The sequence below is a fragment of the Canis aureus genome, chromosome 36 (assembly GCF_053574225.1).
Source record: "Canis aureus isolate CA01 chromosome 36, VMU_Caureus_v.1.0, whole genome shotgun sequence".
In the NCBI taxonomy this organism is placed as follows: Eukaryota; Metazoa; Chordata; class Mammalia; order Carnivora; family Canidae; genus Canis; species Canis aureus.
In genome coordinates, this window is record NC_135646.1 from 22290236 (window position 1) to 22317919 (window position 27684).

Genomic DNA, 27684 nt, shown 5'->3' on the forward strand with positions numbered 1-27684 from the left:
TGACCAATTTAGATTTAAATAATCTATTAGAGATTTATTTTATCTCAAGGGCTTATCTCAGGTATTTAAAATAGAAAGATTTAGGCAACATAGTAGAAAGGATCTTGATATAGTAGAAAGAATGTGGGCTTTGGAGTCATAAAAACTTGAATATAAATAGTAGTTGCACTGTTTGTTAGCTGTGTAACTTGAGAAACTACTTAACCTTTTTGTCCTCTGGTATTATCATCTGCAAAATGTGATGATAACATCTACCTCGTTAGTTTGTTGTGAAGATCAAAGGAGATACTATAGGTTAAATCCTAGTGTTCTGCTTGACACAAAATAAACACTTAATTTCTGGAATTATTATCATTATTATAAGCTATGCATCTATATAGTAAGTTGCTTAATCTTTTTTCTGCTACTACTCCTTAATCTTTAAAATAGAGATAATTCTTACTTTATAGAAATAATTTGAGGATTAAATAAGTGTATTTGTCTAAGACACTTAGAGCAACTCTATTATGACTTCTAGTTTACCCTCAATAAATGAATAAGGGCAATTAATAAAAGTAATAGCATGAAAGAGTTGGTATCACGTTACTTAATGGCAATTTGGAGTCTTTAAATTCTGTTGACTCATTCATTACATATTTATTGGATGCCTATTTTATGCCAGGTGCTCAGTTTAGTGCTAGAGCTATAAGGATGACTAAAAGGAAGCTCCATTGAGTAGCCTGCAGTTTAATGGGGAAAGGAGATTTCACATGAACTGTCATTATTTGCTTCGTGAATAAATACATTTGCAGTGAGATTAATTCTTGGTAGTAGTTGGTCGGGGGGTATGGATAGGAAGAGTGCTATTCCTGCTGGAGGTATTGTGCGAGTTGGATCTCAGAGGTTAATTGGAGTTCTCCAAAAAATAAGAGGTGCCATGATGTAGGGGTGGGAAGGTGGGAATATAGTCTTTGGAGTCAAGTGAACCTGGCTTCTAGTATCTGCCATATAACATTTTTGTGACCTTAAGCAAGTTATCTAGCCTAATCTAAAGCAGAAACACTCATATTTATATCTTAGGATTTTTGTGAAAATTAACATAAGGAGAAAGTGTCCAGCTTATAGTAAGAACTTAAAAATGTGGATTCTTTGCAGTCACTGGAATTTTGTCCTTTGTTTCTATATAGGGAGTGACAAAATAACCTCCATTCTTAAGAGTCCATAATTATATGTCCTTTCCTGGTCAAATATGAATTTTTTTTTAACTTGGTTAAATCTTATCTATATCCTTGTCTTTAAAAGTTCAAAGATTGGCCGTTCATCACCACTCAAGCTATAGAACATTTACTTAGCTCTTGAGGAATTTTACTCTTACTGTCAGAAAATAAAGTCCTCCTGACTCTAAGATTCTAAACCCAAAATCAGTCATTTGAAACTCGGTCATTGTGTTGACTCTTTATAATGTCAACAACACTGACAGCTTACTTTTGGCCAGCAGTTTAGAATTTACAGAGAACCTGAATTCCTGTTACCTCATTTCATGCCTTTAGCAGTCCTTAAGATGGAGACCATTGTGAGCTGATTTTCCAGGGAGGAAACTGAGAGGTAGGTGACTTGGTCTTCTGATTCTAATCTAGTATTTTTCACTTGATAGCATCCCTGCCTGTCTGTCTCGCCTGTCTTCACATTGTGTGGTTCCTTCCACGGTGGCCAGCAAACACCCTCTCTTCAATCCAGCGCCACAGTAGTTCAGTTCCTCTGTGGTCCAGGTTATGCAGTAGTCTCTCCTATGACCTAGATTCTGTAGCTCAAGAAAAGCTAGTACCTGCCTTTTGTTGATACTGGTAGACTGATATCTCTCAATCATTTCTTAATGTTCTACAATGGCTTCTTATTTCCCTGTGAAGCAACTTCAAGATCCCCTTATCTTTCTCCCTTAAAACCACCTGGCATTCCCTTTTTTTGACCTTAATGACCTTAATACTTAAGATAAAGATAGGCTTCAGTGAGGTGGAACCTTTTTCTTGTAACATCCTTGTGCTCCCTAGCATCCTGCTAAACACTTTCTATATGTCTTTCTAATGCAACAGAGACCAAATTCTATCATGGCTCTCTTTTGAGACTTCAATGTCCACATTAACCCCATTTTAAAAAAATTGTCTGTTACATTTACCTTTGTGCGTGTATTCTTCTTCTCCAGATTTTGTGTAGCTTGCATTATCCACCATTCATTATTGCTGAAAGTTATTTCTCAGATTCACCCGGTCTTGAACGGGAATGACTTTGATTATAAATTCCTAGGATATAAAGAGCACTGTCACTTTAAATTATCCTATGAGCACCAGAAACCAGTGTTGAGATGATAATGGTGATACTTAATATAACATTTTTCTCTATTAGACAGATCATAGGTTTACAAATAATTATTAGTCTTGGAATTTCTGTTAGCTTGTGTCCCAAATTCAGAGCACATTTCCATTTAGCATGTCTTTACAAAATAAAAGAACACTGAATTCAAATTCAAACTGATTTAAAATTATACTATGGAGGATTGTGAAGAGCTATTACAAGATATAAGACTCTTTTTTTTCTTTTCTTTTCTTTCTTTCTCTTTCTTTTTTTTTTTGCAGCATTTGTGATCCCTGCCTACTCCTTTTCCTAGCACCTTTTATTTTGTTATCTTGGTTTCAGTAAATAGCCATTCAGGAACATGGTTTGTACAAAAAGAATGAAAATCAAGGCATGAAGGAAAATGTATGCACTACCATCTTCTTGTCTCTCCCTCTGCGATTTTATGTATGCTCGGCTTCAAAAACCAGTTTAAAAATAAAAAAGATGAGGGCGGTTGCAATCTGCTTCATTTTATGCAGATTAGGTATGGCCCTCAGGCACCTGCCAAATTGCTAATATGGCCTTCCGTTGGGTCTGATGAGTGTGAACCCAGATCTTCTTTTCCATTAAAACAGAAATGTGTTTGCTGGGAGTAAGTTAACAATAGAGGTGATATTTTCACTAACAACCATGGGTCAGGTTACACTTGGGCAGTGTCTCAGGGTAGATGGAGCAAACTAGCCTGGCATTTATGATTTTCTCCACTCTCACTTGGCTTCTTCTCCCCGAGGACCTTGGGCTTTCCTGAGACTGGCGAGACTATGTCTTCCCTTTGTGCTGTGGTGACTTTGAAAGGTCATTTTTCTCAGCATTCCAGATGCAAAATGTTATTGTCTTTTTTTGGTAAAACGAATCTGTAGGACTTACATTTGCAAAAGCAAATACCTTAAATTGTCCAGAATGAATGTTTACATAAGGATACCCACTCTGGGCAATTGAATTTTTGGATTATTGCAACAGTTACTTTGAATGCCCTGGGGTGAAACAGTAATTGTCTTCCAAAAAGATAATAGAGACAGCAAATATGGAAATCTCAAGCATGTCTTATGACTCTATTAGAGCAGATCTTGAGAAAATATTTTGATACTAAAGCGGCATTTTGTGAGAAAAGAATAAAAGGTTCTATGAACCAAGCAGGAGCTGGAAATTCAAGAAGACAAAAATTGGGGCTTTATCTCCAGGTTTGGGTGCATAAAGAGTTAGAGAAAACAGAGTTCTGTTTGTCAGTTGTCTAAATCAAGCTCATACTGAAAATTGCTGGATATTTAACATAGCTAATAACTTATGTGAAGTCATTTTGTAACCCAAATTATTTCTTGCCAGTAGAGGGGCAAGAAACATTAAACAGTTTGAGATAGTCTACATCATTGTGACTAGGCCAGAGAAAGAAATCGCTGTGCCCCAAATACAGTACCATAACAACTTGTTTACGTGGGTTTGCTCGACATGGCTTGCTTTACGGATGAATAAAAGATTTCTTTTTAGGAGTCTTATTCTGGTTTATTATAAGCATTATTACATGTACCACCCCAATCCAATATTTTGTGTCATCAAGTAATTCAGTAGCAAGAAGCAAAGCTGTTGCTTCTAATTTCTTTATTTTACTTGACAAAATACATTTTTTTAAAAAGATTTTATTCATTTATTCATAGACACACAGAGAGAGGCAGAGACACAGGCAGAGGGAGAGGGAGAAGCAGGCTCCATGCAGGGAGCCCGACGTTGGGACTCGATCCCAGGTCTCCAGGATCACACCCCAGGCTGCAGGCGACGCCAAACTGCTGCGCCACCGGGGCTGCCCGACAAAATACAAATTAAATGCTAAAGCTATATGTCATATAGATGTGGTTGGGGAGAAAATTTGCAATCATTATTGGATTCATAGTTCTTAGAACATAATCATGTTTCGATAATATTAGGCAAGCATTTTTTTTTTAGCCTCTACTAAGTGTCAGTCATCAGACTAGGGCATTCAGATGAATGAGATAGTCCCTGACTGATTATGACTGAACTGGTTTGGAGATGTTTCCAAATGTATAAAAACCACAAACTGATAAATAAATGTCTGTGACCATTTGACTTAAGTAAGTTTAACTTACTATGAATCATACTGAGAAGTGTTATGTCAGAACTTAAAAGCTGATAACTTATTTGTTTCGGTGTGAATTAAGTTTATTTTATTTATTTATTTATTTTTAAAGATTTTATTTATTTATTCATGAGAGACACAGGCAGAGGAAGAAGCAGGCTCTCCATGCAGGGAGCCTGATGCGGGACTCGATCCCAGGACCCCAGGATCACGCCCTGAGCCAAAGGCAGACGCTCAACCACTGAGCCACCCAGGGATCCCGTGAATTAAGTTTAATGTGATAACTTGGTTCATCATGTAATTGGATAACTTGGGTTAGTTAGTTACTTTCTTCTAGTGTAGTGACATAGCAATCCCACGATAAGCATAAAAGAAACATCCAATTTTTTGATGGCTAGTTATAAAGTGAATATAATAACACCCTATCGAACTACAAGCTGCCCCACGATCACCAGGGTCAGCAACCATCACATTTACAATTGTTCCTTACCCAGATAGCCAGTCTGTTTTTCACTTTCAGTACAATGTTCAATAAATTGCATGGACATTCAATATTATTATAAAATAGGTTTTGCGTTAGGTAATTTTGCCCAACTGCAGGCTAACTAAGCGTTCTGAGTGTATTTCTGGTAGGCTAGGTTAAGCTATGACGTTTGGTAGGGTAGGGGTTTTAGATGCATTTTCAACTTAAGGTATTTTCAACTTAGGATACATTCATTCATCAAGACATCACCGCACTGTAAATTGAGGGAGATCTGTACAAATGTATATTTAAGGAGAGAAAATTACTTATTTGTCTAGGCATATAAACAATTTATTTCTTCTCTTTGGTGCTATGGAAGTGTAACATTCATCTGAGAGTATCTTGTGCTAACAATTGTGTTATTGTTTTTCATTAACATAAAAGAATCCCTGGGAAGGTTACTCTTAATAATTTTAACGTAAAGAAGTAATGAACATAATTATATTTATTCAAGTAGTAGTTCATTAATAGTCTTTAGGCAGTAGCTTTGTTATTTTAGTAAGAAGTACATTTGGCAAAATGATATTCAGTTTGAAAAAATCCTGATTGAGCCACGTTCCCTTTTTTGGTTGATATGAAAGCCATTGTTGTTTTGTTCACCAACTGGCAGACCTTCAGTTATCCTGAATTTAGAAGTTGTTTACTATACTTTGAAAGTTTAAAAATGAGCCCTCCCTGAGACACAAAAAGCTGGGTGCTTGCCATTTTTTTAATAGAAAAGTAGAATTTTAATGAAAGAAAAATCAACACACCAATTCAATGTTGAGTTTATTTTCACAGTTTTGAAGGCTTATTGTGTGGTTAAAATGACAGTTATCAAAGTCACCATAACTGGGCCCCAAAGTATTTGGGTAGTGCTTTGATTTAGAACGTCAGAGCTATAAGGGGGAATATCGTCAATAAGTCCCTGGGGTGGCTTGAATTCCATGAGAAAGTTTGATTTGAGGATTTTAGCCCCTCAGGCCTTTCTTTGTACCTTCAGCAGCTGTCTAGAATATCTTTTGTGCTGGTCTTCCTGAACATCCAAGGTGCTAAGAGTGGAGGAGCTCCATTGTCTTCTTGTTGGGGGTTAGCAGGATGCTGGGGACAGTATTGGTAGGGAACATCAGGTGAGTCTGCAAAGTAAGATAGTGCTGTCCGTGGGTTATGGCAGAGTGGGTCATTCTCCTTCCCTTCTTCCTTCCCTCCTCCATCTGTCTTCCTTGCTTCCTACCTACCTACCTACCCACCCAACTACCTTTCATCTATTTCATCTATACATCCATCCATCTCTGGTATGCTTTGCAGTAGTAGGCAGGTGGTAAGATGCAGTTCCTAAACACCTCCCAGATTGCAGTCTTTCCTAAAGATGGTAAAATGGAGGATCAGAGAGATTAAGTACTTGCCCCAGATTCTTTTGATTACGTCAGATGACTTGCCATGTTAGCCAGTGACATTTTAGAAGATTCATGTTTTTGTTTAAATAACGGAAACTTTCCCTTAAAAGCATTCTAAAAAAATGCAAAGCTTACCTCTTTTATGTTAACTAACAATTCATGAATACCAGCATGTGTTCATACAGTGCTTTATAATTCTCAGTGTTTAGCTCATGTTTTATTATAGTTATCATTTTGTGAGTCAAGCAGGGGAATTTTTTGTTATTTGTGGTGGTGTTTTAATTCCGTTTTTGCTTTTAAATCCCCATTTTATGGAAGAGAATAAAAGGGCCCAGAGAAGTTAAATGGGTTGCCCATAGGTGCAGAGCTACAGCTGACAGGGGGTGGATCTAAGACCAACCCTGGATATCCTGATTCTCAGTCTACTGGTCTTCCAGACAGTGTGGTTTTCTTGTTACATGACTGTCATATACACACTGTAGTTTAGTTCTTCTTATGCATATGGGGCTGTAGCTAGAGTTGTAGAAAACAGTTAATGACATGGCCCTTGCTTTCTGGTAGTATATAGTCTAAGTAAAGTAAAGAGATTTGGATTTCGTGCATATATGGGGAACCAGTTTTTTCTGCTTTTACCTATTCAGTCTATGCCAAATCCTGCAAAATTAAAAAGGAATAGTTACAATGCACTCCTGACCCCATTTTTCTTCTCACATGCCGTAACTTTCTCATTTTTCTTAACTTTACTCGAAAAATATGAAAACATTTGGTAGTGAATTGGAAAAAAGAAATCTGGGAATATTGTGGTGTTTTGCGCTTTTCTTAAAAGTCAGAGAATTGGTTTTATCCCTACTTCAGGTAGATGTCATTTTTTACTGGACATCTTGGGCAGTGCTTCTCAAATTTGGTTCATCCTCAGCATCTCCTGGAATCTATCCCTGGAGCTTTATGTTCCAGAAGTCAGGGTGGGGCCCATGACTCCTCTAGGGCTGAACTTGGAACCCATTCACTTCATCTGACCACTCTCAACAGCACAGTTGTCACTAAACTGCAAAGCCCTGGAATGGGGCGGGGGAGGGGGGAATAACCCATTCCTGACCTTCATCTATCTACCAGATCATCTCCAGCTGTTTGGCCTAGCTACCATGGGATAACTATACATCTCATCAGGAATGATTGATAGGTGTCTATCACCAATGATTCTTATGGCATTTTTCTAACATGGCTGAGTATCTTAGGGGGCCCAGAGAGACTGTTGTCATTATTCATCACCATGTATATTGTGGCTACAGATCTACCATTGTTTCACTTCAAAAAACATTTGCCTAATGAGCAAGCACCTATGTGTTAGACACTTGGCTTCTGTAGCAGAGCCATTAAAATGATAGTGCCATATTTAAAATGTGGTTTGCTGTTTTGAGATAGTGCATTTCCCCCCCAAAAAAAGGAAATAAGGAATTTTCAGAACTCTTTTGAATGGGAGCTCTCTGAAACCTGTTAACCATGTACATTATTAGATATAGTGGTAAAGTCTGTATAAAGATGTGTTGAAAGCAAAAATTATTAAAATATTCTTAAAGGAACCCCAAACAAAACAAAACAAAAGAAACAGAAACAAAACAAAATGCCTCCAAACCAAAAGCAGTTGCCATTTTGTAATAGTTACAGCCATATTTGCTTCCATGTCTTGCAGTTTCTTAACAAATTACTATGAAATCAGATTAGTTGGCACATGAATAAAAATGTACAACATAAATGACTATACTTTTTGTCTGCATATTATATGGCAACATTTTCTTTGATAATCAACATGCCATCATAATATTGCCCTTAGGATCAGATATTATGTAACCTTAAATTATAGGAAACAGAATATGCCTGAGGGACAATTCTGGAATATATAATTGGGAGCATGCAGTTGATAGGGTTTCCGAGGGTCTTGAGCCCAGTGATGGAGTAGGTACCTGGAAAGCTAGGTCGTCAGGAAAACACTGCAACATTGGAGCTCCAGACTAAAAGAATACATGTAATTAATTAGGATGGGAAATATGTGCAGCAACTGTATTTTTAGATCTTCAGTGGATACTTCTTACCCCAGAGGATGCAGAAACACTGGCTAAACATAAGTTATGAATAGCATCTGCTAGAATGTAGCAAAGTGTGTTTAAAAAAGTATACTTTTTCCCTTGTGTCTTTGATTATTGAAGATATTTTAAGGGGACAAATGCTAGAGGGAAATCTCTTTATGCAAATATATTTGTGACTAGAAAGGAGGAAAAAAAGAGAAGTAGGTGTTAGCTGCCAAAATTAATCCTTTAATTTGAAACTCTTTTAGATAGTGATTAAACTGAGAACAATAATAAGAAAATATATACCAGATGAAATAATTTTTAACCAGTGTCAGAAGCTTAGAACTGATCCCAAATAATTTCTCATAACAGTTTTCTTTCTCATTTGTCCTCTTTCCCCATGTAATAGTTTTGAATGGCACTCTTATGAAACAAAAAACTAAATGCCAGCCATATTTTTTTCATATCCTGACCAATATTTTGGCTGTTTTTCAGAAGAATTGGAATTTTGAAAATTAAATAAAGGTTTTTAAAATACCAACTTCAGAAAGTTTTATTTAATTTGTGGAATAATTTTGTTCTCTCTCTCTTTCTGCTTTTTTTTTTTTAATAGAGTCTTTATTAATTTAGTCTAGTTACTTAGTGCTTATATTAAATAATCTAATAAAAGTCAGGGTTATAACATAACGTTTCCCAAATGTGAAGCAGCGTCTATTACATGAGACAAAATCTTTATGCTGCAAAATGTAAAAACCATGTATAGAATTACAAGGCACGAAATGGTACTGCATATAGTTTTTTAGTAGAATGTTTCTGTAGCACAAGGAGGTGATCAGCTCCAGAAAAGATTAGTAGACAGCAGTATCATCATAGTTTATTCAGAAAGTGCTCTGAAATTCATATTTCAGGTTTTCTTAAAAGTAAACTATACTCCCAACATGAGGCTCAAACACACAGCTCTGAGATCAAGAGTTACATGCTTTATCGACTGAGCCAGCCAGGTGCCCCATGTTTTATTTTTTTAATGCTCATAATGTTCCTGATACAGATATTATTTAAGAATAAAAGTTAATGTTCTTAATAAAAAAAAATTATGTGTTTGTCATAAATACCTGAATTGTTGCAGGCAGAGCATTTGGTGTGTGTGTCATGTATCTATCTGATTTTAGATAAATTTATATAACAGTATGGCTTCAACATTTATTCTGAATCATTGAATTATTTATTTTTGTCTGTTGATTTCTTTTGTATTGTTACAAACACAGGATTAAGTGTATTGTAGGTTCCTAGACAAGTGCATTTTGAGGTTTCAATAATTCGAGGAAGTTATAATGGCACCTGAATAATGTAAAATGCTAGAATGCTGTTTCACTTTTCATTTACTTTTGCCCCAATGCAAAACTTTTGAAATAGAGCTAGTCTTTAAAAATCAAAGCAGAAGGTGTAGAAGAGTCCTGCTAAGTTTTATTGGGGTATGGGTAAGCTATGCATTAAAGACGATGTGTATACTTTAGAAATCATGTTTGTTTTGCCTCTTTTCTCTTTCCTCATCGAGAAGTCATTCCCACCACAGGTTTAACAATAATAACTGTAATTTATGCATTTATGCTGCTACAATTTGATGATATACCACAGTCATGGCCAGGTTAGAAACCCAGGCTGAGTTATTATGTACTGCTGGGTAGTGGTTTCATGTGAACTGATTTATGGATAAATAATTCTGTGTTCTTATTATATGGGACAGACAGTTTTTAATTTCTTTAACAAAGCATAGCTGAACAACAGAAAATTATATGCTATACCATAGGGACACGGCCACTGAGGAGGATAAACTGATGCAATCAGCGTCATGAGTTCTCTCGTTTTTACAAGGGGCTCCATCAGCAGTTGCTGTATTGCGGAAATAATACCGTGAACCAGAAGCCCCAAGGCTTAGTTCTGAGGTTGGAGTTTTTTTTTATTGATACTCCTTTGCTCCGATCTTTTGCAGGGAGTTAGGAGGTATATAGACCCCAGCCTTTGTCTCTTTTGTTTGTGTTTTTTTTCCCCCCGGCTGAGTTTTCACTTTGCTTTGAAAATTAATGTTAAGATGCACCTGGAATAAAAAAAAATATTTATTGAGCTGTGTTATAAGAGTACTGCTGATATCTTGCTAGCTTCCTTTATCTGTCTCTCAGATTGATTTGTGGGCTTTATTCTGCAATACACCCAATATGTACTGATTTTATCAGCATATATGTATATGCCACAGGAAACCGTGAGAATTATTCTCATGTACTTCCAGGCAATCTGTTGCAGGCCTTTACAAAGTAAATGTTTCTCATTTTTGAGGCACGGGGGTAAATGCTGTCACTTTGGTTTCTTTTAAGAGTAGTTTCACTTAGCTATGTATATAGTAGTAATAAGCTTCTCTACTCATTTGTGAGCTCCATAATTCTAGGGATAGTGTGTATAAGGGTTATCTTTGCATCTTAGTGCATTGTGCTAGAGAAACAGAAGAAAATTTTGTTGAATGGATGGATGATTAGTGCTTAATACAACCTTTCTATTGTATAGATTACATTGTATTATCACCACATTTTATTTTATCCCCAGAAGTGACTGACTTTCTAAGAACTTCAATCAAATATTGATATGTTCTACTGTGTATTATCACCTCTCTTCTTTTCATATAGTTAGAGGTAAATAATACTAATGATATGAATGATGATGTATCTACCGAGAAGAATATTTGATTTCTTTGAGATAGGTTTCATACTGATAACAAACATGAACAGAGATCACTTTTTTGAAATTTCTTTTTGTGATGTGTCAACTCTGACTCTGATAGAGCACTGCTTTGAGAGAGTGAGAAATGGTTTCCATTACTGCAACTTTTTAATTTTAGACAAAAATTGCCTCCATTCCCAACCTAATTTTATGTCAGTAATGAGAGATTTACCTACAATTGCATTTTGTTACTTGGTCTGAAGGCATTATACAAAGAGTGCATATAGGTCCTTTGTATTGAAGCGAACAGATTTGTCTGGATATTATGAACAGTATTTATATTGTGCTTGATTCAGTCACATTAACATTTTTATGAATTTAAAGCCCCAAATAAAGTCCCATAATTTGTGACTCAAAGAGCTTGACACTGCATCTGTAGCAGTCCTCAGCAGCAGGTATTTTGTAAATGTTTGCAAGATAATAAATTCCTTGGGAATAAGAAAGACAGTTTAGGAAATGTTGATGTCCGAAATGGCACTGTTGTGGGAGATTGTTTTTTCTAGAGAAGTCTCAGTCTTTTGGGCTTGTCACCCGTTTGCTCATTGGTCTCATATATTCTGTTGTTTAACATTAAATATCAAGACCCTATCTGACGTGTGACTGTAGACAAGCTGTGACCAGGCTCTCCGGAGGCCCATCGTGTGGTTGAGCATTGGCACATGAGCAGAGCTGAGAAGAAAGGTTTTTGGTCCAGTAGCTGCAAAACTTGTCAGATGAAGCCCAGACCTAGACCTGGCTGTCATCAACTGATGTGTTTGAAAAGTCGCTCTTCAGCTCACTTCCAGGTATAATACTGACCCCTTGCTGTCCTCATGAGGATGAACTAATGCTTTGGAACAAGAAAAAACAAAAAAACAAAAAACACTTCACAAACTGTAAAGTAGTATCAAAGGTGTTGTGATAAAGTAGGTTCTTTATGAGATACACAGACTGACCAGGAATATTTACTAGATGGCTACTTAGACAAAAGGCTGGGATGATCAGGGTTAGAATTATTTTCAGGGAGAATTTGAAGAATGTGTACTGTTTCTAGAAATGAATGATACAAATCAGTACTTCACAGTGAGAGTGTGAAGTGTATTTAGGGAAGAAATGGGAATTGCCATTTATTGGGCATTTTTTGTGTGCCTGGCTGGGCCTGAGGTGTGGGTATGTGCATGCATATAGTCCCATTTAATGTAATCATTGATTTTTCACTTTTCAGATTTGTAAAGCCTACTCATACAGTGTGAGGGTTGAAAATTCTATTCGTATACCAGCTGTTTTTATTGAGGCTTCTCTAGCACATCAAGCCAGATATCCCCAGCAGGCCCATAGCCTCTTCTGTAACAGTTGGTAGAGTCTGTATCCCTAAGTGGAGGGAGCGAGGAAGGGGCTGTTCATGGTTATATTTAGACACACCTGTCTGAATTTTTCAGCTCTTTACCCTGCTCCCCCTACCTCCTTAGAATACCGCCTTCTTTTAATCCACCTGCATTCACTATAGATTAATCTTCCTATCACTTGGCTTTGGTGGTGTTACATCTACACTAAAAAACTCCCAGGGATCTACTTCTCCCCTGATGTTTACCGAGCATTCATTGTGGGTCAGTCCCAGTGCTGAATTCTCATTCTCATTTAAAGCCTTGTGACACCTCTCAAGGGTAGGCATTGTTTTTATCCCCATTTTACTGATAACAGAAACAAAGACTTGGAGAGATAACACTAGCCTTCTCTCCCAAAGTCTCACAGCTGACAAGCAGAGGAGGCTGCATGCACTCTGACTCCAGGCCTCGCCCCTGACCAGGGTGTGCTTCTGAGTTGGGCATTTTAGGGCGTTCCAAAGTTGGAACCAAACTTGTTTCTATTCTTCTGTGTTTTGCACTCGAACCACTGTGACTTACAGAATGCTAAGAAGAGTGACAGTGTGGTATTTAGATCAAATCTGGGTTTAGTTATTGCCTTGGTCATACCACTCAAGGCAACCCTTCTGAGCCTCCATTTCCTCTTGGAAAGCGATGAAAATAGATAGCTAGGCAGTGAAGGTACCATGAAGAGTTGGACATGCACTTCTGGGACATCTGGTGGTACAAAAAAATGAGACTGAAGAGAAGGAGCCTGTTGTCATGTTTTTGTTACTTTTAAAAGTAAGGGAACTCTGAACCTATTTCTAGGTGAAGGGAAAGAAGGCACGGAGGGACAAGGATGGAAAAGATGAATGGGAAAGAGGCAGTGGGGCAGTGGGAGAAGAGGGAGGGGCATCACTGATATGCAATCCTCCTTTTTGATTTAAAATAATGAGGGCCTTTAACAGGCACATGACCCAATTAAAGATGGAAAGATAATAAAGTCATAAAAAACAACCTTGAGTCATAAGTTGACTATCTTTTTTTTAAGAAGCATTAAAAATGTCTAAATAATTGCTGTAAACAGCTAATTGTTGAGATTAATTATATTCAGGCTCTGTACTAAGGGCTTTACATTTAATCTGCACAATATTCCAATGAGGTCAGTGCTTTTATTCCATTTTATAGAGAGAGGATTGAGGTATGGAGAAATTAAATAACTTTCTGGGATTACATAGTATGGGGAGGGGCCAGGGTGTGAACAGAGGCCATTTCACTTGGAAGCCTGCGTTCTTAGTCACTGTGTTATACTGCTTCCCAGTTTGGTTTCCTCAATTAACATTTGACTTCTAACCCAAGTAATATCTTTGTCTATTTTATACTAGAGAAGGAAGACTGTATCTAAGGGATGTATTTAATTTTTTTTAAAGATTTTATTTATTTATTCATGAGAGACAGAGAGAGAGGCAGAGACAAGGCAGAGAGAGAAGCAGGCTCCATGCAGGAGGCCCGATGTGGGACTCCATTTCAGATCCTGGGATCATGCCCTGAGCCCGAGGCAGACGCTCAACTGCTAAGGTACCCAAGCGTCCTCAAGGGATGTATTTCAAAAGACGGTTCATACATCAGACAAAGACTTTGTTTCAAGGAAGAGCTTATTATTAATAAGAGTTACTACAAGTCCCTGCTGCCTGGCTAGAGGAGAGCAGCTTCTAGACATAGCTATCTTAGCAGATCTTGCACCTCAAACCCCGGTAGATGGTAGAGCAAAGAAAGTGACTTCTAGGACCAGGTTATACAATATGGTGTGAAAAAGAAAAAGCACATGCCACTTCCCATCGCCTGAAAATAGCATGTGTCAATAGCTCTCTTCCAAAATGTAGAAACCAACCTGTAGCAGCTGCTCTCTGTGGAGGTATTAAGTGTTGTGAAGACACCTGTGTGTGCCTCATTCCAGCCCAGACAAGTCCCCTTCCAGCTCATCAAGGTGGAGAATTTACCTAAATGGAGTATTACTATTTCCAGTAGAGTGATTTGTCTATCATTTTCTGCAGAGATCCCTCCCCCAATCCTCTTGTTGTACTGAGCTACAGTATACATGCGGTACGGTGTATGCAGAGTATGTGTTGCAGCTGATGAACTTGACAGTTTTTATACCCATGCAATCACCAGCCAAACCAAGAAAATCCCTTTATGTTTCTTTCCAGCCAGTTGCCCCTGCTGTCCAGAGGTGACCTCTTTCTGACTTCAGTCCTCACAGATTGGTCCTGTAGTCTTGCTTGTTTTTGCATTTTATATACATGAAATCATACAGAGGTATTCCATTGTGCCTGATTGCACTGTGGTATATCCGTCCTGTGGAACACTATTCACCAGTAAAGAGGAAGAAGCAGTGACATAGAGCAGTGTGCAAGTACCCTTGCTAGAGTTGTGCGTGGCAGTTTGCGGGAGGCGTCCTGTGCTTCATATTACCTTTGTATTCTTAGTCACCAAAATGACCCACAACATCAGCTGCTTCTACTCATCTGGCATAGGGTACAGTTGCTGACTTCATCTTTTCCTTCTTCCAATTTCTTAAAATGAAATACCATGTCTTTAGAATATGGTCAGTTTAGCCTCGACTTATGGACTATCATGATAATGATTTTTTTTAAGGAATTTAAAATTATATAGTGCTTTTTTAAAAAAGGAAATATGTTAGACATGTTATATGTTATCTTTTTTAGTATCTTCAAATGTCAGGAGGAGTAAAAGGAGCAAGGAAGCAGACCCAGCCTCTCATGAGCGGCTGTCCAGTGGGCCCTGGATGTTCATTTCACGACTACTTTATGTTGCGTTGCTGTGCACTTTTCATTGTCATGAGAGAGAATGTTAGGAAAACTATCCCCACAAGAAAACAGCTTTTCTTGGCAAGTGAAATGTGACTTAAGGAGCCAGAACTGGAGACATACGGTACTATGAATGAGAGCTGTGTTACTTTATTGGATCTGAGTCCAGGCACTATTTATACTGCAGCATATTCAGCACCAGATTGTTAAATCTTAATACTGAAACAGTGCATCATTTTAATATTTTTGTTCTGTTTATTCCCTGTTTTCAAGCATTATGTCAAGCATTGCGCATTCATTTATTTCATCTTGGACAGGACGTGCCCTGACCAGAAAGTTCACTTCCTATTATTGGAATTTTACTCCATAGCTGTAAAGCATTGTTTTGTGAAGCTTTTAAAAGTTCACTTGGGTATACAGGTGTTCTCTCTCTTTGATGATAAAAAATATTTTGAAAGAACAGTGTAGTTGGACTCACCTGTATTGCAAAAAAAAAAAAAAAAAAAAAATCTGTTCCTTTTCTTTCACTAAAACAGCTGTTTCTGATCTGCGACAATTTCTGACATCTTGGGGACCATTGGATTTTTCATAGCATACAAATAAAATTTTTGTTACACTGTGTTTTCAAATGGAATTTTCTTCATCAACCTTATATGTGCCCTCTGCACCAGATAAGATGGGTCCATTTATCAATAGGTTAGCATTATCACGTGTTGCTGAAACTGTCCCATGAATCTTCTTGTCACACGGGTACTCCTAAAATCACTGCTTTATATAGCTTAAGTTTGACCAGGATCTTTATTGTCTCTCCATTGTCATGCATTTTTACCATATGCAGCAGGAAACCCACAGGGAAATGGTACCATTGTCATTCTAAAAAGAGCAGAGGAATAAATTTTTTTTTTTTTAAAAAAAAGGGAAATTAAAGGCATCTCTGCTATTTCTGACCTGTGGTCAATCATTGTGCTGTTGGAAATAACCCCTTTGCCTGGTGAAACACTAATCTGGAAGTGAACTCGAACTGCTTCATCAGCTCCAAATGCTGTTTGCACTGGGGATCACACCACATCAGGATGTGACTGTGTGTGTGCTGAGCCCACACACAGGAATTTTCTTGTACAATTCAAAACCAAATCTTCTATTTACTTAGGCTTGCTTTTTTTTTTTTTTTTTTTTTTTGTCTGTGAAATCAGCAGTCCGGTATATTTAGCATCAGTCTTAAGTTAGAATGTGAAACAAGACTTTGGGGGAAGGAAGTATCCGTATGGTTTTCTAAGTAATTTAAGAAACAGGAAAACATAAAAGAACTGATTGTCCGTGATTAAACCTCATCCTTTCATTCCCATCTTCCTGTATAGTTAACTCAGCTGTCAGCCAGAAAGAAATAGGTTATTGCACTGGGTTGTAAAATATCTCTGAGTGGGCCTTGAATGTTGACTATGGAATGACCTTCTTAACACTGAGCAAACAATGAGAAGGTTTAATAAATAGCAGAAATGTGTTTACTGTGTTTTTCTTCTCTTTGCAGGAATAATCAAGCTGGGGAGGTGGAACCCTCTCCCCCTCAGCTATGTGACAGATGCACCCGACGCAACAGTGGCCGACATGCTGCAGGATGTCTATCATGTTGTGACGTTGAAAATCCAATTACAAAGGTGCGTGTCTCTGAACATCTGCCCTTCCTTACTCATGGAGCTGCTCGTGGGTCAGAGAGTCGCTGCTGAGACTAGCATGGCCTGTCTTTGTTAATTTCTACACACTGGATGAAATGCAAAACAAAAAAGGGAGAGAGAGGAGGGAAGGAGGGACACTTCACCAGGCATCTTTATAGTCCACATTCCAACTGTTTTATGTTTTGTTTTCAGAAGCAGTGAAGTGGTAACCTAAGGGAAGCTTGATAAATCATTAAAAATCTGTGGCCCTTAGAGGGGAACTTTCCACAGCCCCTAATTTAATGGGTTCTCTGTTTAAATGCTTAGCACATACTATTTGAAGAATAAACACTTCTACTGTTTTCAGGTTTGTGTTTTGAAGGCTGAGTTCTGTTCCTGTGGAGCAGGCTTACCAGGAAGGTGCTGGCACTGGGCATCTTTTTCTTCCCTTTGTGGTGACTGCCTTAAGAGAAGCATACTCTGTGGCCTGCAGAGGTTCTGGAAATTATTTTTTTTTTTTCCTCTAAAGCATCAGTTCTCTGCAGAGTCTTCTTGTAAAGTGCCTGTAAATAATGATTTAAGAAATGTTGTCCTTTAGTGAATTTGCTCATTTTGGAGAATTTGTATGTTAATAGAGACCAAACATTCCCATCCTTGTCTAGGAATGCTTTAATGTTCTCTCTTAAAAGTTATTTTTGGTCAGGGAAACAACATCTCTGAATTGTTCCGGGAGAGTGAAGAGTGGACCTTCTTCACAGCCTCGAATTCGATGGAACATTTGTCTGCATTTAACCTTAGGGGTGTCCAATAATTAAACTTGTATTGTGGAAGTTTATAATCACATTGCCATGCTGTTTTCACCAACAAACTGGAAAAACCATACTTTAAAATATTAATAATTCCTCATATCTAAAGTGACTATTTTTCTCAGGCCAGTATGAAAACAAAGACACTGCATACGGCTCTGTCCAAGTCCTAGAGAAGCAGTCTTGCTCCCCTTCCCTCTTTCAGGGCCCATGCTGGATGCTGATCTTGAGCAGTTTTCCCCCACTGGTAGAGGACCCAGGAGTGACTGTCACAATCTGTCAAGGACCCTCTGCAGCCAGGGTCCTTTGTTAAGGTTTGCCATTCATTCTTGCTCTGTTTCCCAGTTGTTCGAAGTTGGAAGACTTGCCTGCGGAGCAGTGGAACCACGCCACAGTCCGCAATGCCTTAAAGGAACTGCTCAAAGAGATGAACCAGAGCACATTAGCCAAAGAATGCCCTCTCTCCCAGGTCAGTATATCCAGGGTGGGGTTCTGGGAAACCTAGAGGGCCGCCAGTGGACTACGTGGTGGGAGGGAGCACTCCTGCTCAGACAGCTGTCTTCTATTAGCATAGTCACTGTACACTGCAGGTGGAAGATGCGCAGAGGTTGTGGCGCTTCTTGTCCTCAAGTAGAAGTTACCACTTTTTGAGAGCTTTGATGTGATGGGTGTGTATTAAAACATTTCACACTTACAGTCTTTAACTTCTCATGTGTATCCTAGGAGGTGGGTAGCAGTGTCTCCCATTTTATAGATCAAGAAATCAAGACTCAGAGAAGTGCTTTACCTTCCCAAGCATACTCAGTAGGCTAAGTGGGAAGTTGCGATCCTAATCCATTTCACCCCTGCAAAGCCTCGGGCTCTGGAATCTTCCTTTATTTAGTTAATAGAGTGAATCAACCATGTCAGACCCATCTTAACTAATTTTTACTTATTTGACTGTTTTCCCTGGCTAGCAAAGAGCGATGATCTTTATATCATATACATTTGTATAAATTTTGCAGTGGATTTGCCATGTGAAAATGCATCATGAGAAGAAGTGATACTCCATTTTTAGTGAACTGATGAGAAACTAAAATAAGCCACAAAAATAAGAGATAGAATAAAGGAAGGAACAGAGTAGGAAAGGGCTGCCTTTTCCATATGATGGATCTTTCTCTAATGATGAGGTAATATTTTGGTGGCTAGGGTTAGTGGCTTAGGACTGCTATGACATGAACTCAGGTTGACATTGTTTAAAGCTATGAATGGAAATCCATTTCCTGTGTGAGTTACTACACTTGATTTAAGACAATGGACTAATTACATGTCTGTCAAGTTCAAGGGAAGGTGACAAGAACCATAGAAACTTGATGTGCCCTGAGCTGCGTTCTCGGATAATAGAGTCTTTGGGGGAAGCAGGAAGCCTGGTGGTTAAGAGCATGCATTCTGAAATCAGTTAGATCTGGATTCGTGTCCTGGTTTATAGGCCTTTCTTTGTAAGTAAAACCAGGAGACTAATAGTTGTAAGTCCTATAATGAGGAGTAAATGCGATAAATCATATAAATTCTTGGCCTGGTGCCTGGCATACAATGGTGCTCCATTAATAGTATCAGCTATTATTATCGAGATACAGTGTTGTTGGTGTGAACTGAGTATTTTTTGTGTGTGTGTCGTGGAGCATGTTTTGGACTTTAAATCCTCTGAGATAAAGCATGCTGCAAATATTTTTGCTTCCAAATACTCAAGAAGGCATGCACCTGAGTAGTAGTAGCTGTATAGAAAGGAACATTCGTATTTCTTGACCACCAGTTATGTTCCTGCTCTTGGCCATTTCAGTATGTATGTGTAGGTATGTAGGTGCTAACACTTGTTGCTAGGACTTTGATTTATTTATTTATTTCAGTGTGATGGCTTATGAAGTTATAGAAATAAGAATTTTAAGTTAATTCTGATCATATACAAGGATTGATAAGGAACAGTTTATGGAAAAAAATTCAGTCATTTGTCCTGAATTTCACGGTTAGTCAGAATTCTTTGTCTCTTGGATTTACGTGGAAGTCAAAATGGGCTTTGCTTGGAAGTGGACAAGCACCTAACTTAATATCAACAATTCAGAATTTTATGCAGGGCTCTTACAGCCAATGGAAATTTGGTCACAGCTGATCCAGAGTGATTATCAGGTTTAGCTGTAACTGTAAAATGTGACTAGAGAGATGACATGAGAGGAAAGAACCCAGATCAGGAGCCGAGAGCCTTCATATCTGAAATCTTCCTCCTTCGTGCCATTGCCCTGTTTAGACTTAACTGCCTTGTAACCTTTCTCCTGTCTCCTGCTTTTCCAACACTGAGATCTTGCCATTTCCTTGTCTCTGAGCCTACAGTGACTGCTTGTGCCCAGCCTGAAGGAGGTGCAGACTGTGTGACATAGCCTATAAGAATTGTTACAGTGGCCCTGTCCAGCTGATTTCTCATCAGAGCTGCCACCTTCCTCCTTTTACCTGCATCCTCTTTGTGCTCCAAACACGTGGAATTAATCATTTTGGAACATTTGCCATTGCTCAAATGTCAACAAAATATTCCTGAGGGCTGGAGCAACCTAACTAGTACCCTTAGCATTACAAGTCTAGCAGCAACTTTTTGTGCTATTTTTAAAAATGATGCAAAATTTATATTCTACTCCATGTACCTGTGTCTTTGATATTTTAAAAGTCCTAAAAATCCTTTTCTCTGTTAAATTCTCCTTCTGTCCACGTGAGATTGGCCTTCTTGGGGAGCTGCACCATGTTAATCTCAGGCTTTGGTAGTTCCAGAGTCCTTCAGTTTGACGCTTGCTTTTGCATATGTGATTTCTCCTGGTTAGCATGTGGTGCTGTCCTCTGCTTGATGAAGTCATCTTTCAGATTCCACCTGGAAAGTCACTGCTGGCGAAGTACCCTGGCCTCCGGGTTGAAGCAGTCGCTTCTTTTGCTCTTGGTAGCCTCTTGTACACACCCTTGTCGCAGGGCTTATCACAGCCTGTTATTGGTGCTGTGTCCCAGTTCTTGTCACTTGATGGACTGCCCATCTCTTATTCATCTTCACTTCCTCAGCATTCAGCATGATACATGTCTTGCAGGTAGTCATTATTCTGATGCATTCTCAGCTTGGCCCTGTTTATCTTTTGGGTGAATAACTCTTTGTGGTGGGGGCTGTCCTGTGTATTGTAGGGTGTGTAGCAGCATCCCTGGCCTCTACCCACTAGATGCCAGTAGCATGCCACCATCCCCCTCCCCCAGTTGTGACAACCCTAATGTCTCCAGACATTGCCAAATATCCTATGAGGGGAGTAAATCACTCTTGGTTGCGAACCACTGCTATAATGTGTTTAATGAATTAAGTATAAAAATGTTTTAGAAAGTGCTATAAACTGTAAAGTTTTATTATTTTTATGGTGTTCTTGGCAGCTCTAAAATGTTTTGAACTAGAAACAGTGAATACAGTAATTTGGTGGTCCATGCCCAGTACATTTTCAATCAAACAGGGCTCAGTTCTATTCAATTTGGGGAGATTTGATTTAGGCTTCTGTGTGATGTGTGATTATGGAAAATCTTACCGGGGTCATCCTCAGTAAGCATGGACATGTGATATGGGCCCCAGCATTAATCCCTACCGCTATTACGCTTAACACATTCCAGATTATTCACCTCACTTGTGTAACTGGATTGCATTTCAGTGTGGGGATAAGCTCACTTATTTTGTTTGTGGTTGTCATAGAACAGGTGCATGCATTTTTTTAAGGTTCCACCTATGTAATGTGCATTTTTGTTCACATTAATTCAACAGTGTATTCCAGCAATATTACTGGAGTCCCAATTAGGAGTCAGGCACTTTGCCGTGGGCTGGGGATGCAGTGGTGAAGGTGAGAGAGGAAAAAGCTTTCAACCTAGGAAGAAGAGTACTACTTACTTCAGCCCTGCTTACTGGGCTATGTAAGATAGACTCAGTTCATGAGTAAAAAAAAAATGACTAGGGTTTCTTGTTTTGTTTTGGTTTTTGATTTTTAAAAGACCTTTTTTGAACTAATTCTTCTTTATTACCCCTAAACCAAATCATCTTAGGTATTTCTTCACTCAAGTGTGGTGATTGCATAAAGGAATGACGTTTCAGTGGCCAGTATGTATGTTCTTCCAACATCCCAGTGTTCGGCAGGTCAAAAGAGCAGTTTTTGAAAGCAGAAGAAAAGTTGGAAAGTCCATAAAAGGGCAACAATTGCAGGCTGAGGCATATATATTTATTTAAGGGGAGAGAGGTCATGATTTTGCTATTCTCTGTCTGGCCAGGTGCTTGGAAAGTATAGGTTGTATTTGTGTGTCCATGTATTTATTTTTGATTTCACCTTTCCAAATGTGTTTCAGTGCTGACAGCCTCTTCCTTTTCCTCCGAAGTCACCCTGAGTCACCACTTCCAGCCTCTCCCTTCAGTCATACAGTCTGCGCTGAGCATCCTAACTTACCATACCTTATGCATAGGTCTCTTATTAAATAGTCTTCTCTAACTAACTGTTCCAATTTGGAAACATTATGACCACCTCTTTCTGTGGCCTACTTCTCTTTACTCAAGGAAGAATTAAAAGATGAAATCCCAGGTCCTCTGGGTTTTGATCCATTAAAATACGTAAAGCTAATAGTACCTTCCTTGTCCACCTCATAGGTTGTTATGATGATCAAGTGGAAGGACCAAGAGACCATGTTTTCTGTGACTCTAGATATGTTTTCTTAAATTTGTTTTTTGAGGTAAAAATACATAACATGAAGTTTATCATTTTCATCATGTTTAAGTTCATAATTCGGCATTAATTACATTCACGATGTTGTGCAACCATCACCCCTATTTCCAAAATTCTTTATCACCCCAAACAGAAAGTCGATAGCCATTACATAATAACTCTCCATTCCCTTCCCCGCATCCCTAACTCTAGGTGACTTCCTTTCTGTTCTCTGACTGAGTTTACTTGTTCTAGATACCTCAAAAGTAGAATCATAGAATATTTGTCTTTTTATCTGGCTTATTTCATTTAGCATATAGGTATGTTTTTAAAGCAGCTCTGTCCCATGCCCATAGCTGAGGTTTTCTTGCCAAATGTTTGAGGAACAAAAAGACTGGCAGAAATTACTGAACCATGAAATGTTATTGGATTTCCAGTATGATGGCGATACGGTGTTTATATAGTCTTTTTAAGACATAGACTGTAGGATAATTATTCCTGTCATCCTGAGCAAGCCTTGCTCATTTGGGGATCATTAAAGGACCAACTTAAATGTACAATATGCTAAAATAATCGGACAGTGAACTCAAGCAGCCAGTTGGGTTGGGAGGAAAAAAACAAATTGACCATGTGTTTATCTATAGACAAGAGGCTGATCAATTGTGTGGACCAGTATTGTCTTAACTAGTTGCCAACTGTCTGTTTCATTTAGTCTTAAATTCATGTATGTAGTGGGGATGTATCATGTCTTGTGTTAACCAGTTGCCAGCTGTCCCTTTCAGTTATTTTCATGTGAGTTTGTTTTAGTTCGAGGCCCAACCTCATGACTCTTGTTGAAGGAGGCTTACAAATGACAGCTTGGAAAGAATCCCTAACTGGGTAATTGCCATGAACATATGAAATGATTGCGTGGAGGGGAGAGAGCTGAACTCATTGACTCTGCGTCTTGTGCCAGGCCTTTTACACAGATCATCTCTCTGAATCTTTACAGCTCTCTTAGGCAGGTACCAACATCCCACTTTCACAGATGAGGGTGCCACCAGCAGCACCTTAGCGGAGGAGCTCTCAGATGGACTACTGTCGTACTGCAAAGCCCAGAGGAAGTGTTTCCTTCAATTAGAATGGCAAAGTTTTCGATTCTGATAGTATAGCTCAGAAATGGGGATAGTAAGGGAGAGCAGAAGGCTGCCAAATAACATTAACTGAATTTTTCATGACAAAGTAATTTCTCCAGATCAGTTTTTTCCCTTTACTATAGTTGATGGACATATCATTATAATCTCATGTTTAATATGTAATTTAGCATACCGCAAAGCAGAATAAAAAAGGCTGAAAATGAGCAAAAATTGCATATATTATTCATTGCCTGCATCATACTCTCTCCCGCACGTAGACGTGGAAAAGGAGGCTACAGGATGCCAGCTTCTCTCCCTACTCTGACACTCTTCTTGCTGAGACAGGGCATTCCTACTGACAGAACGTGTAACCATTCACTTGGTTTTAAAATGTTCTTTTTTAAAGCAAGTGTATTATCGGTCTGCAGCTTAGCTACTCTTAGTATAACACTGCTATGCAAACAAGTAAGTCTCACTAAGCCAAGGAGACTATGGTAAAGGATATCTAATTATTTTATCTTTCTTTTCTTAGGGAGGGAAAGTGGGTGCTCAGATCTCTGTCTTTTTAAGACAAATCATTTTAACGGGTGTATATTGTTTTGCTTTTCAAACTGTTAAGTTTTAAATTGTCATTGGGTTCCTTAGTTTTCTCTGATCCTAAGCTCCTTAACTCCTATAAGGGGCCCGAGGTCACAACTTGATGTTTTGCTTTTGTCACACTTCGTGTCTTCTTTGTCTGAAGAATTGGTTGCATTATCTGCTGTTGAGTACCAGTTGATGGAGGTGGTGGTGAATATTTCCTTTCTTTCATTAACTAGGTTCCCTTCTTAAGAGACTCATGAAATAATGTGGCCTGGTAGTAGTGTCTTTTTATGGTGCTTTCCACTGCTATTTGACTTTGGACAAGATGCTTCTTCATTTTGAGCTTCTTGGCCCTCATTTTGGAAAATGGAGCCATGTAACAGGTGACATCTATAATCTGAGCTAGTCAAAAACAAACAAGTTCAGGAGCCTAAAAGAAAATTTATTTTTAGATAAGGCAATCTACTTAAGTATAGTATCAAAACAATATATTTTAGTGTTTAAACAATATATATTTAAAACAGTATGATATTCTCTTGTAATTTGTCTTGGTGCAAGTTCAAGTCAGCTAGTAAACTTTGAAGTAGCTGATGCTGCTGTATTTTAAATCCTCAAATATCTTATTACTACTATTTTTATTACTATTTTAAATAACTTTCAAAGAAAACTGGCATAACCTGTGTGTCAGAGTGACTGCAAATGACAAACCTGGATTTTATTCCTCATTTAATATCTTCATATTTAAGATTTCATGGTTAGTTACAAAGAAGTCTAAAACTTTTCCAAAAGTTTCTATAATTGGGAAGACATTTTAAACCTTCCTATTGATTTTAACACATAATTTTTTCATAGCATAGCTTTGTCTATGATTACTAATCATGTGGTGTTTGTGGCTGTGACTGAGTACCTCTGGGAGCTCCCTGATTGGCCCAGTGCATGTGTGGCCCTCCCCTTTCCTTGTCACAGCCACTACCATGCCAGTAAGCTTGCTTAGTAAGTGCAAAGTCATTTTAATATGACCCTCAGTAAAATATAATTCCTTTAAGTGTTATAAATAACAACAGGCATCTCTTTTGGGTCATTTGTATCAGCATTACATTATACAACAAGGATGCTCAGGAGTTGGTTGCATTCTGGCTTGAAAACGTTTACTCAAATCTTTGTTCATTTTCAAAAAGATGTGGAGATCCTCAAAGCCCAATTGTGTGGTTGCTCTAGAATTACTGGAAAACATAAAAGAGCAATACAAAGTACAAAACTATATAGATACTTTAAAAAAAGCAGTAAATGGAAATTAGGGTTTTTTTTTCTTTTTCTTTTTCTTTTTTTTTGGTAGAGTGACTGGTGGGAGAGATTTTAATCATTACGCATCCTATTTTTGCAGCAACTATATCTCATCAGGTCTAAGATGCTGTTGATTGTAAGATGCATTCCAATTTCAATGACATTAAAGTATATTAAAAAAATGTGACTGTAGAATGGATGAAATGTGGTAAATGCAGATTCTTGTGCCGCAGGACCTCTGGAAAACTTTATTCCATGTAGAGTCAGTATGTGCTGAGTCTGTGTTCGCTCTTTTCAATTTTGTTTATAGTGAAGTAGGTTTTGATTTTTTAAAAACAAACTGACACTAACATTTAGATGACTTCATGTGTGTGTCCAGAGTATTCTAGTGAGGCCTAGTGGTTCAAACTCAGGCTATGAGAATGTAACCATCTAATTTAGGGTTAGAGAATATTCATGTTTGAAACTAGAATAATAAGACATAACATGACCTTTCATCCAAAGTATGCCCCAGATGTACCTCTTCTGTTTTTAAAACTCTCTGAAGATGAATTATGAAAATTCTTATCAGTAGAACTAGTTTCAGTGTCAACTAGATGTAAAGACCTGCAGGGAATTAATATGAATAAAATGTGCCACAAATTAAAAAGACTTGACTAAAGATTCTCATCATCTAGGAAACTTTATTTGCTACCTATTTCCTTTGCTCAACTCATAGTTTAAATTTATTCCCACCTCACTCCACCCTCTTCATGGTCAGTAGAGATAGAAACTCATTCATAATTGGGGAAGAGAACAAATCTGATTGAGTCTCTGGGTAGCCAACTTCTTTTTTAAATGAGTTGTGTGAACCTGACTCTAGTACAGGATTTGGTGATGGAGACCATGGAAGCCCAGGTATTAACTTCCTTGCCACATAGATTGACACTGGCCATATGCAGTGTCAGTGAAGACACATCTGGAGCAAGGACAAAATAGGGACGCTAGAGAGTGACGGAAATGTGGATTATTTGGGGCCACAGTGATGCGGATTGGTGGCCTGGTCTTATGGTCTAGGAAGAATTGATGGACAGCTCCCAGTAGTAATTGAGACACTTAGCTTTTTAGTTCATCTCCCAGACCATCCTTGCAATAGGAGTTTAATTTCAGTTTCCTGTCATGGCTATGTATCCTGTGCCTCTTTAGAGGATAACATTCATACAAACAACATATAGAGATGACAAGTACATTTGCAATTATTCGTATACACCAGTATGGCTGGTGCATCTATTATTAGGCCGCTTTCATGTTAAAATTTTCATTATTATGACATTTCAGTTTGGCATTTTAAAATTTCATCTCTGTCCCTTTTCATCTGTTACATTTCAGTGACTCAGATGTCCCACATCAGAAGTGTGTTAGACATGAGGGGGGAAAAATGCAACAGACACAGTCACTGTCCTCAAGGGTTTCACAGATTAAGACAAAAAGAAAAACTCAGCCTGGAAAGGGAACTAGCCCAGCTAGCCAAAAGACTTCTTTACTCTTTTGTTAGTAACACACAAAGCAGAACCCTGCCTCAGGAAGATTAGGATTCCACTGTTCTTCTAAGGCAGGAGGTAAGGCTCTAGAAGTTCTGTGATACACTCAGGTGATACTGGCTCTTTGTGTTCCCGGGGCTGTGTTCAGATCCTCAGATTAAAAAGGTTCTTCTCACTATCTCTCCTTAGAGAACAGAATTATCATTTAGAGATCAGCACCTGGGGGAGGTTAGCCATCTACTATATAGGAAGGGCCAAAGAGGTTTCTTTGAATTGAATTAGGGTTCCCCTCCCCCACTGGCACTGCATAGTGTTGTTGTTGTTGTTGTTGTTTTTAAAGATTTTGTTTATTTATTCATGAGATAGACACAGGCAGAGGGAGAAGCAGGCTCGCCACCAGGAGCCTGATGTGGGACTCGAATCCGGGACCCTGGGATTGCGACCTGAGCCAAACCAGATGCCCACATAGTGATTTTTGAAAAAGAGGAACTCTGTGGGCTCAGTGAGGGAACTGTTTTAAATAGGAGTCTGTGTAGTACTGTTTGCTGTTTGAACCCCCTGGTAAATAACTTGCCGTTGCCTTGATTTACTGTTATCCTTTTTATCTTGACTGCTTTGGAAAAATACCATTAGTTCTAAGTTTTGAGATTTT

General features: G+C 38.4%; 1 protein-coding gene across 6 annotated transcripts in view; it reads left to right on the forward strand.

Moving 5' to 3' along the window:
- Window positions 1–27684, forward strand: part of SATB2 (SATB homeobox 2) — a 289211-nt gene that overhangs the window by 163933 nt on the left and 97594 nt on the right. For all 6 annotated transcript variants that reach the window (XM_077885433.1, XM_077885436.1, XM_077885434.1 and 3 more), the window contains 2 exons: window positions 16875–17001; window positions 18150–18273. In XM_077885433.1, coding sequence (XP_077741559.1) covers window positions 16875–17001; window positions 18150–18273 — 251 coding nt within the window. The remainder of the gene's footprint in view (window positions 1–16874; window positions 17002–18149; window positions 18274–27684) is intronic.